The sequence below is a fragment of the Pteropus alecto genome, unplaced genomic scaffold, assembly GCF_000325575.1.
Source record: "Pteropus alecto unplaced genomic scaffold, ASM32557v1 scaffold39, whole genome shotgun sequence".
In the NCBI taxonomy this organism is placed as follows: domain Eukaryota; kingdom Metazoa; phylum Chordata; class Mammalia; order Chiroptera; family Pteropodidae; genus Pteropus; species Pteropus alecto.
Genome location: NW_006443568.1, coordinates 10,536,641 through 10,548,939, shown reverse-complemented (window position 1 = coordinate 10,548,939; position 12,299 = coordinate 10,536,641). Strand labels below are relative to the sequence as shown.

General features: G+C 37.4%; 1 protein-coding gene across 2 annotated transcripts in view; it reads left to right on the top strand.

Moving 5' to 3' along the window:
- Positions 1-11,881, top strand: part of RCAN3 (RCAN family member 3) — a 31,321-nt gene extending 19,440 nt beyond the window's left edge. For both annotated transcript variants that reach the window (XM_006924422.3, XM_006924421.3), the window contains exons 3-5: positions 8,799-8,972; positions 10,026-10,197; positions 11,165-11,881. In XM_006924422.3, the coding sequence (XP_006924484.1) occupies positions 8,799-8,972; positions 10,026-10,197; positions 11,165-11,349 (531 nt within the window). In that variant the 3' untranslated portion in view covers positions 11,350-11,881. The remainder of the gene's footprint in view (positions 1-8,798; positions 8,973-10,025; positions 10,198-11,164) is intronic.
- Positions 11,882-12,299: the final 418 nt, after the last annotated feature.

Genomic DNA, 12,299 nt, shown 5'->3' with positions numbered 1-12,299 from the left:
TCACCTGCCTGGGGAATCCACATCATACAGAAGAGCAGCTTATTTTTCGTGTGTGTGTGTGTGTGTGTGACCACAGAATGGCAAGGGGACTATTGCAAAAGCTCTACTGCATTTCTGTTAATAATAGTACTGCCAATATATTATTCTAAGAGCTTTAAATATTCACTATCTTCAACAATAACCCAATGATAAGTGGATACTTCATTGGAATTTACGATCCTCATGTAACAAGTAAGGAAACTAGGCACAGCAGAAGTAACTTGCCCAAGATCACAAAGCTATATAATAGAACCAAGAGTCAAACTCAGCCTAGCTCCAGAGTTCTGTTACCTGTGAAGATGAGTGGCTAGTGGAAGCCATGAGACATTCCTGAAATTATCTGTCCAGTTTGTAGATTGCTCCTGAGATTTTTCTTTTATGATCTCATGGCTGAAGGAGTGAACAGTCTGTTACTGCATGCAGAAAGGAGTATTTTGTCCATGCTAATAGCCGATGAGCAGAAAGCTTCTGGTTCTCAAGAATGGAGGGGTTCTCACGTACCCCTTTCAGATGTAGAGGAGGGTTTGGTATGTTCATCACAGCCAGTGCTCCAACCCCAAAGTGACAAGAAAGAAACCACCACATTGACGTCATTGTCTCTGGGCCACTGGTGCATCTGCAGGCTGGAACATGCCATTCACCTGACTCCAGTAGGACCCTGAGGCTGGACGTGAAGTTCAAGCTGAACCTGGACTCTCCTAACCTTTCCCACTTCATGGTTGGGGAGAACAAGACAGAGGAAGTGAAGATTCAAGTCGATCTCATGGAGAGCAGAATTGCTGATCTCCTCGTACATCTGGCATGAATATATGGTGCTGACCTTGAAACTGAAGCCTGATTATTTGGAACAGCAGTCTGAGCATCTGAAGCGTTTTTTCCCCTGGGAAATTATACATGGTTTTCACGGGGAGAACTCCCTTCTGTGGTTTTTCTCACCTCTGATGTCTTAGATCAAAACCGTATGTTGAGCCCAAGTACCTGGATGAGTTTGCAAACCTGATTTGTTTGGTGGGCCATCTTGATTCTTGGAATAGACTGATTGATAGAATCATCAATCAGTGATGATGATTGAATAAATGAAATGATTGCCTACCTGTAATCTGACTGCCTGTTCAAGATGCCTATCAACCAGCTCCGTGGACAGTGAGAGGACACGTTGAGCAGGAAACAAGAATCCTCTGCTTTTCACCTTTTGCTCTCTCCCTAGTTTTTGTTCCATCTGCTCTTTCCTCCAGGGGGCTTTGTAATCTCCTCTGTGCTCTTTGCTCTTTTCAGTAAACAACCCAAGCAACCTTTCGGCTAAAAGGAAAAAGCCATTGCTTCTGGGAGGCTGTCAGGAGCTGGGATCTCATTAGGAGTTCTCACAGTTATGGTTTGAAGATTGTGCCTCTTCTCTAGGTAGTCCCCAGAAAACCCAGATAAAAACTATTCTTATTTACCAGTGGGCTATGGGGTTTGTGTCATTGAGTGCAGTACCTTTGTATCTTGAAAAGTGTGTGTGTGTGTGTGCGTGCACGCGCGTGTTCCTGTGCGTGCGCGGAGAGACTGTCCTAGTAGACACCCTGGCTGCTGCCTAATCAGCTTAAATATCAATGTAATTAGGTGGTACCTGTGCTTGCAGATCTCATTCCCCTCCTTACATGGCCAGCTGCGGGTTTGAGGTGTTTCGAGGCAGACAATCAGCCGCCAAACTGCTTGAAAATGACTTCTACATTTTGCACACATCTTACTGTATAAGCACAGTCACAGATCTTTTCCAACTTAGCCATTGGAATAAGGGGGACATTTCTATAACCAGAATCACTACTAGCAGTTGTTGCCCCACTAGGAATTAATACTAGCAGTAAGTTGTCCTAATTGAAGATGGAAAATAGTAGCTGACCAAAATCCCCTCACTGTGTTCCCAGCCAGGCCCGCGGCCGAAATTCAGCAGCGGTGAGACCCAGAGGCCCACTCTGTGTATTCAGCCAGCCCTGTGGTCACCTCACTCCACCCCTTCTCTCCTTCTCTCTCATACTTTTTTTTTTTAATTGGGCAAAACTCGCCTACAGTGTAATGTATAAATCTTAAGTAGGCAGTCTGGTGCATTTTGACACTATCTGCTTGTGTCACCAACACTCCAATCAGGAATATTTCCATCCCCACCCTAATATAAATCCATAGTTTGTTCTCATCAGAAATGACTTATCATTGGTTTGACTACTTTCTTATACATTATGTTAGAAATTCTAGGTTTAGAGGGGAAATCATAGTCCTTTAAGAATTCACGTTCCAATAAAGCAGAGTATATATAAACATGGTAGCCATTTAAACAAAAATCCATAACGAATAGGTAGTATTTTACATTTTATTGAATTTCAGATTTTCTTGAAATTCAATTCAGTTTCATGCTCCTTTCTGCTCTGGAAAGGCCAAAGTTTATAGAAGGATTTTATATTTTTTATGTGTCTGTTCCCCTCTAGCACTAGTGAATTTTGGTTCCAGAACTTTTACCAGTGCTCAGATTATCAAAGTGAAGTTTTCAATTCGCCATGCCTAGGCGTATGTGTGCCTTTTTCTGTCCAGTAAAGTCCATCCATCTGACTGTTTAGGTAGCAGTGATAGGTGAACCAAGGACACTAGGCCTATCCCCAGGCAAAAGTGGAGACCGCCTCTGACATCGGTGAACCCGCAGCCTCTGGATGCTAGAGAACAGTATTTTCTATCTCAGATTTACTGGAAGTCATAGAATATGGAAAACCTCTTGCCTTAGGACACCAAAGATAATTTCACTGCTGAATGCGTTGAAGCAGCTCTTCTTCTCAGCTGAAATTGTTTTTGCAGGAGTGGTGGGCGCCTCAGGTTTTTGTCATCCAAGGCAAAGAGGTGCAGCAAAATTGCTTTCGTGGTTTGTTTCTCAGTGAGATTGATGAACCTCATATTCTCTGCTTTGAGGTAGGAAACAGAATAGTTCCGGAAAGGTCAGGACGTAATATACTCAGCTGCCGTCCTCATCTGTTACTCCTTGAAACCTGTTTTCTTCCTATAAGACCTTTTCCACTTTTCTCCTTCAGTGATTTTAGCATGCCTCTTGCCCAGCTACAAAGTACTGTTCCTGGTGCTAATTTTATATCATTAGAGGATTCAGAAAAGTATAAAAGTGAATTATTTCTAAGGAGGAAGATAACAGTTTGGTTTCTGAATGAATTACGTTTGTCACAAGTCATCTTCAGTCCACATTCATAGTGTCCTTACCTCCCGTCTGCAGCCTTCTAAATCCCTTTGTTGCCAGTGCCAGGTTGTCAGAGACAGGCTCAGGAATCCACGGTAGGTGTCTGGATTCATGGAAGGGCAGAGTCACCAGCCAACAGCTCTTACCTTTTCCTGAAATAAGAAACAGCGATAGTTTTGCCTCCACATTTTTCATGTTTTCTACAGCACCTCACAGCTAGAAGTCACATACTTCATAAATAAACTGCATTTATGCTACATCAAGGGAAAAATGGATGTGAAGGAGAGGGAAAGAACTAACAAAAGAACTAATTTAGAAAAAGCTTACTAATTAACTCTTGCATGGGTTCATTTTTTAATAATTTTAAACAGTTCACAGATATTGGAATTTAGAAGAAGGAGACCCATATAACCTGTTGCCATCAGCTGCACATTACCTTCAGTTATAGTGTATTTCTAGAATTATTTTGAAAAATCGTTTTAAAAGGAAATAAAAAGAGTGTGATTATTAAGTAGCTGTTTAGTTTGCAAGGTAGCTTGTTTTATTGTTACTGTGAAAAATCCATTGCTATGGGGAATTAGAAATAAATATATGGTCCTTTTGCCTGGGGTAAGGAAGATGGTTTGAGGGATAGAATTACAAAATACTAATAATTCATAAACCATGATGAATTAGTTCCACCTTAGTTTCTATTTCCATTATGTTCAGTCCTGATGTTTCTTAACTATCTCATGTGGGAATTTGAATATTTAGTTAGTATTCAAAATATGTTTGAGCATCTACCAAGAATTAAGTGGAACTTCATAAAATCTCAATTCTAATTTTTTAAAAAAGTGATAAAGCTATCCACCTTTGAAATAGATGCTGAGGAAACTATGAAAAGTGCCTAGACATATTAATAATTATTAGTATTTAATACATTTACATGTTTTTTAGGCTGATATATTATTTTAAAATCATTACTGTGTATAATATTTTATCTGTTCACATTACTTTAATATGTAGAAATAATATAGTAAATAATAATAGGATTGATTTTTTTTATTTTCAAATACTGTTGACATACAATATATTAGTTTCAGGTGCACAATGATTAGATTAGACATTTCTATGCCTTAGAGTAGGATTGACCTTGAAGTTCACCTTCCTTTTAGTACATTGGAAATCCAACAGAGTACAAGGTTTGGCATGCAGTTGGTTGCTTAATATATTTTTTTAAAATGAATGAACAAAAATAATAATGTAATTTTTAGGATAAACGATGTGTTCCAAGTAATGAAGGATATTTAAACATTGGGAGCATAAATATTTGTGTACAAATCATTTTATATTTTATCAAATTGGAGAAATATTGCAAAGTGATAGGTAAATGTTCAAATGAGAGCAGTTAATACGTGAGGGAGTATATGATTTTCACTTCATTATCAACAGGCAATTGGAAGATCTTCACATAGACCAAAAACAAAGCTAACTTATAGGTTCCTTTTATTGTGTTACCATTAGCAAGCCTAAGGAATATTTCTAAAGATAGTGAGAATGTTCTTAGGTCTCTTAGGTCTCTTTTGTTACATTTCATTTATTAAACTATTGCATAAAAGTGACCAGTAAAAAAAAATGAATGTTGCTGTTCTTTTGGTAATTGAAGGTAGAGTTTTTATTATCTCAATTCATTAACAAATGGGAAAATAATGCTGTTTTTCTTTCCTCAGCCTCATGGAATGACTCAGATATTGCTCTCTTATTCTGCTCTATTCCATCTCAAAATCCTTAGAGCGTATATAATCTAATTTTATTTTTCACCAAAAACTACTATTTTTGTGGAATGGCATACTTCCAAATGAACCTTGAGATAAAGATGTTAATGTTTTTCCTTTGTGAAAGAGGAACTATGGCTGTAGGATATCAGGCATCTTGAAAGAAGATGCTAAATGCACATTAGCATCTTTCAAAGAAATTTCATGCAGAGGAGGGAATAGAAAAAAAAAATCAGTTGAAGACTTAAAAAAAAGAGAGAGAAAATGAACATAGAAAAACTGAGACAAATAGATAAAATAAGGTGGTAGACATCCAAAAACATCAATCATAGCAATGGACTAATTCTTCCTTTTAAAAAATAATGATTTTCAAACTGAATTTACTTATACCCTCATGCATACACACATATTCTTTTTCTGTGGTGTATCTAAAACAAGGATACATAAAAGTTAGAAGTAAAGGATGGAAATTGAGTTCCATGCAATATACAACCAAAAGAAAGCTACACCGACTGTATTAATATCAGACAAAACAGACTTTAAGGCAAAAGGCATTCCTAGGGAGATAAAGATAAAGAAGGCTACTGCCGAATGATGAAAGGTTCAGTTCACCAGAAAGAGGAAACAGTTCTGAACTTGTATGCACATGATAATACTGCATAACTTTAAAATACTTAAAGCAGAAATGACCAAATTACAAAGAAAAATAAATCCACCTAGTTGGAAATTTTAACAGACCTCTCTTGGTAATGAACAATTCAAATAGACACCCTCCCCCTGCCAAAATTAGAATATATATATACAATTTCTAAAAAAACATGAGTTCAATATGCTAGATATATTTACCCAACAACTGTAAAAGCAAATATTTTTAAGCACACATAGAAGATTTATGAAAATTGATGACATATTGAATGTAAAGCAAATTTCAAAAATGTCGAAGGATTGGTATCACTATGTATAAACTCTGATCATAGTGAAAATAAATTAGACATTAAAGAGATGACAAAAATCCAATCTATCTGAAATTTAAGAAACATAAACAATTCATGAGACAGGAAATTATAATGGAAATTAGTATTTAGAATCAAATGATAATGAAAATATATATCAACACTTGTGGGGGACAGCTAAAATAACACTTAGAAATTCTATTCTTTAAATGCTTATATTAAAAAGAAGAAAAGCTAAAATGTTAATAAACTAGGTGACCATCCTAAAGAGATAGAAAAAGTTTGAAGAGAAGAATAAAGGTGAAAGCAGCAATTAATGAGAAAGGGAATGAATATACATAGAGAGCCAATCATGTCAAAAAGTGATTTTCAGAAGAGAAAGCAGCACATCTCTCCACTTATTTGGGTCTTTAATTTCTCTCAGCTATGTTTTATAGTTTTCCATTCACAGGGGAAAGGGTAATTTCATCAATTGGTGCTAGAACAAAGAGATAACCAACTGTATGGGGGCGGGGAGGGGGGAGAACTTCGACCCCTTGTCTCTTACCATAGACAAAAATTAACTTGAAGACCTAAATATAAAAACTAAGTTATAAAACATGTAGAAGAAAACATAAGAGAAAATCTTAATGACATTGGGTATGGTGGAGATTTAAATATGACCAAAACAAAAAAGTATTTTTTAAAAGTCAACAAATTGGACTTCCATCAATAAAACCTTTCACTTTTCAAAAGACATGTTTCGAAATGAAAAAGGGAAGCAAGGACAATATTTGCAAAACATAGATTTGTCAAAGTACTTATATCTAGAATACGTAATTCTTACAACTTAAGAAGACAGCCCAAGTTAAAAATGGGAAAAGATTTGAGCAGACGTTTAACCCAAGAAGTTATAGGGATGGCACATAAGCCAGTGAAAGATACTTAATATCAGTAGTTACTAGGGAAATTCGAATTAAAGCTAGTGAGATAAAACCGCACACACAGTAGAATGGCTAAAACTTAAAAGACTGACCATACCAAGTGTTGACAAGAATGTCGAGTACCTGGAACTGTCATACACTGTTGGTAGAAATGCAAAATGGTACAACCACTTGGGAAAACAGTTTAGTAGTTTCTGAAAAGTTGATCATATACCTGTCATACAACTTGGCCATTCCACTCTCAGGTATTTACCCAAAAGAAATAAAATTATATATTCACACAAAACCTATGCATGAATGTTCATAGCAGCTTCATTTTTAATAGTTCAAAACTAGAAACAAATCAAATGTCCTTCAGCAGGTAAATGGATAAACATCCATACAGTGGGATCTGTCTGACAATAAAAAGGAACATAAAAGACAATATAGTAACTTGGACATATCTCAGAATAATTATGTTCAGTGAAAGAAGCCGATCTCCAAAGAGTACATTTGTATATAATTCTAGAAATTACAACTAGTCTAGCGTGATAGAAAAAAGATCATGGGCATGGGAGGAGCTTCATACATAAACATCTGTTTTGTGTTGAGTAAAGACTGAAATGTGGATGGTAAAACCATAAAACTTTAAGAAAGCAATATAGGAGAACGTCGTTATAATCTCAGTATAGAAGGATTTCTTAAGACAACACAAAATGATAAATTTAGTAATGTTCAAATTTAAAACTTAAACCTTTCTCAAAAAAAAAAAAAAACCACAATGAGAAGAACTGGGGGAAAGTATTTATGGAACATATAATTGACGAAGAATTGGTGTCCCTGTAGAACTCCAACTCAATAAAAAAAGACAACCCAATAGAAAAATGGGCAAAATGTATGAACAGGCATATCATATTAAGAAGAACCCCAAATGGCCAATAAACATGAAAAGAGGCTCAACCTCATTATTATTCAGAGAAATGTGAGTTATAGCTGAAGTTAGATCCCATTTTGTATCCGCCACCTCACATTGATAAAAATGTAAAGGTCTATATTAAGTGTTGGCAAAGATGTGAAGCAACCAGAACACACAACTCAACTTACGGAGAGTAAGTTGGTGTAAACACTTCAGAAGACTATTTGGCATTACCTATGAAAGTTAAAGGTGTGCCAACTCTAAGGCTCAGGATTTCCACTTGTAGTGTGTGCACTAGAGAGAAGCTCATGCATATGGGCACTGAGAACGTTCATAGCAGCACTGTGGTAGCGAAACACTAGAGGGAGCCCACGTTCCAACAGCGCTGGGTAAATTATGGTGCGGCTATACAATGCAATACTATGCAGCGGTGAAAAAGAATGACTTACAGTTACACACAGCAACAAAGAACAGCTTAGAAACAAATTGTAAAAAAAAAAAAAAAAAACCCAAGTTATTGAAGAATACATACGGCATGATTAAATTTTAGGGCTACAAATAAATTTAAAACCATAAAGAAAAGCAAGGAAACAGTAAGCACAAAATTCTAGAAACGATTGCTTCGAAGGAGGAAAACAATGGGATATAGGAAGGAAGAGCTGGCACACTGGGGACTTCAAAACAGTAGTAGTGTTCTTGTTCTGTAATTGGACGTGTTTGTGTCATTTTTCATACCTTACATTTATTTTATAGTACTTTATGTTATTTAAATCTATACAATATTGTTAATTGTTTTTAAAATAGGTGCAAATTGCAGAATTTAGCATATGAATAATGGGATACCTGTTCTTGTACACCTGCAAGAAAAGTAAGCTTTTTGGGGGGGGTTGGGGGGAGGTGGGGGAAGCTAATCATAATGAGTTCTATCCCATTGCTTATATTTAATGATTAAATTTCCTTTTGTTAAAGATTTTTATTTTTTTTCTTCCATGCTCTCTGCCCTTCCTGCTCTTCAATTTGTAGGAGAGATTTCAAGCACTTTTCACCATCTATGATGACCAGGTTACATTTCAGTTGTTTAAAAGCTTTAGAAGAGTCAGGATAAATTTCAGCAAACCTGAAGCAGCAGCAAGAGCTCGAATAGAACTCCACGAAACAGACTTCAACGGGAAGAAGCTGAAGCTGTATTTTGCACAGGTACTTCATAGTGCAAAGGACACAGTCCTCTAAACTTGTTCGCCATTCAAAAATATTATCAGTTCTCCATTTTCTGTATTCTATCAGCAGTCCTTGAAGTAAACAGTCTCAATCAGCAAAGAATGTAAAAATATTTGTTACCTTTATTTTACAGTTATATAAATTTATTTATTAAACATATTTACCCTCCTAACTTTGTTTTGTATTACTAATACTTAAAGGAATTTTATTTTTCTGGCAGCTTTTCCTTGGCTGGAGTTTCATGAAGGTTAAGCCCTAACAGCTTAAGATCAGTGAATTCTCTCTTAACATCTAGAATGGCACTTGTGATATAACATCCTTGGGAGAATTGAGAACATAGTCTCTGAAATCATTTCTGTGTTCTGCAGTTCATTGAAAGTGGCTGCTGACCTAAGGAGTGACCAGGGAGGTAGCATAGCACTGTACCAAAATGTTGTCTTAGACTTTGACGTTGCAGAGGATCCTGCGGGTTACCAACAGTTAGCTACACTTATTCTATTTGTTGATGTGGTGATGCTGAGAAACCAATTTCTTCTCGAAAGAATTGGTGAAATGAAAGCATTAGATCCCTACTTATGTATTAAATGCACTGTGTTATTTTCAACAAAGTATTTTTTTTCCTGGTCTTAGTTTTGAATTAAAAAAAAAAAAAACAGTTTGTTGTCACATTCCAAATAAAAACCTAAGTGAAAGATGTTCGGACATTTCTTGGCGTAGTTGATTGACATGGAGATGATATAACCTAATCTCTTCTAAAATTGGAATTTAGTGCTTACTGCCTGCCATTCATTGTTCTTCTCTTCATTGATTTATTTTTTTATTTAACTATTATTTATTGAGCACCTAATCAGTGTGGGCGCCGTGCTGTGCACCAAGTGTTCAGTGATGAATCAAACAGACCCCGACCGCTGGGAGACGTAGATTGTTAAAGAGAAATTTTCCATTTTCTCCAAAGAGATGTAACAGTTAACATGAAGATGAAAATGCATAAATGGCCCAGTCGCAAACTTAGAGTTATCTCCTTCCCTGCAGGTACAGATGTCCGGTGAAACACAGGACAAATCATATCTACTGCCTCCCCAGCCGGTCAAACAGTTCCTCATCTCCCCTCCAGCCTCTCCTCCGGTGGGGTGGAAGCAGGGTGAAGATGCCATGCCTGTTATAAATTATGATTTACTCTGTGCTGTTTCCAAATTGGGACCAGGTAATGAACATCCATCTTTTCTGTGTTTTTCCCAAGAAACTTTTGTATTAAAGACCGCATTCAGCAATTTGTGTTTTAGCCATCTAGTGGCAACGTGATCAGCGTGGAGGATAAAGTCACACAAACCTGGGTTCAAATTCTAGCGTTTGCTAATTTTGCAATCTTGAGCAAGTTATTTAGCGTCAATCTTCTCAGCCTCTGTTTTCTCATCTATGAAAAAGAGATCATAATAGCTACCTTTCACTGTGGTTATAGGATTAAACGGTACATGCTTAGTAGTCAATAAATGTAACTGCAGTTTTTACTACTACTAATTCTAATATATAACAGACCATTAGTGAATATTAGGTGTCTTCTCCCCCAACCCATCGAAGTACCAGACACCTTCTACATTGAATAATATTTCAAGGATTTGATGGTGATTTTTTTCATTTCTTCTTTTCCTTCTTTTATTTCTCTCATCTCTTTAAAATAATGGAAATTGATGCCATTCATTGCTGGTACAGACTAGTTGTCCACCTAAGACACTGTTAAGTCTGTCCTGGGAGATAGGAGTCGTTTCGAGGGGCAGTAGCTTGGTGTTGTTTTAGATGTTAGAGCTGGATCTTGGATGCCCAAGGCTCTGTAATGAAGACATTGCCACTGCTGCCCGAAACAGTCCAAGTGTCTCCCAGGGGAAAACCGAAACCATTCTGAAGTTAAGTAGATTCACTTGTACTGTGCATAGAACAGTAATTAGCATTAGCATTTTTATTGCCAAGATCTCAGTGCTCCTCACCGGCTTATTGCTTGAAATAGCAAAACTGCCTAAGAACCTTACAGTATCAAAGCTCTAATGCCAAAACAAGACAGAGTACTCTGACAGAGGATTTAAAGATTTAAAAACCAATAATCAGCAATTAAAATATGAATAGAAGAAAAAATTTCAAGAGACAAAACACCTTTCTTTTGCTGTTTACCTCCCCAGGAGAGAAATATGAACTTCATGCAGGAACTGAGTCGACACCAAGCGTGGTGGTTCACGTCTGTGAAAGTGAAACGGAAGAGGAAGAAGAAACAAAAAACCCCAAACAGAAAATCACCCAGACGAGGCGCCCTGAACCTCCCACCGCAGCGCTGAGCGAGCCCCAGAACTTCGACCGTGCGCTGTGAGGCCACTAGCTGTGGTGCCAGGCAGCTGTCATCAGGGGCCTCAGCCATGGAGATCTGTGCCCCTCCTGCTGGTACATTGCTGCTAATAGCATAGGTCAAGTGAGGAGTGAAGGGCGGGCGTGTTCACCAAGCCCACCCCGTGGACGTGGTAGCACGGAGTACAGGCTGGTTTTACCTGTTCACAATTGTAACCGATGTTCTGAACAGCACTTTAAAGGATTAGCCCCCAACACGTGGCATCTCTTGACCATTTTTAAACAGTAGCAAATTAGGAACAGTCTCCCTCCAGCAATGTTTATTTCCCTGATTCCGTGTAGCATGGGGTACCCAAAAACTAAAACTGTAGTCACCGAGTGCAGTACCATTTTTATGAATTTAAAAGTAGTCTGAAAATTGTAATCTAGTGTGGATACTTTTGTACTGGTACAATAGCTTCTGACTAATCTCTTGGTCGAAGGTTAATTGTTACTCAGTATACGTGAAATTTTTTTGCACGAAAAGAAACCTGAAATATAGAATAATTCATAGAAAATCTGTTCTCTCAAGTATTTTTTCTTTAGCTTTGGGGAAGGAATGCCAAATTCACTTTGACTATCAGAATCAAATGGCACAAATATATGTGCACGTTGGTCTCTTACTTGGAAGTCAGAGGAGAGTGATGCACACACCACTGTCCTGGTGTGTCATCTCTCCGAGAGGAAAAGCTGCTGCTTTGGAAGGGGGACATATCGCCAGTGAGCTTGACTGATTCTGACTCAGGTGGCTACTGTCATCAGCCACTTGTGACCATGTTCTAGCTTATAGCATACCAAACCGTCTTCGGCCACCAGTCGATTTTTTCTATGCTATACTATATTTGCGTGCGTCATTCATAGAGTTTATATTAAAAAAGATAATGCCGAGATTTTCTGAAGACCATTTTAAAAATCGTCCATTTATATTCAGCCTGC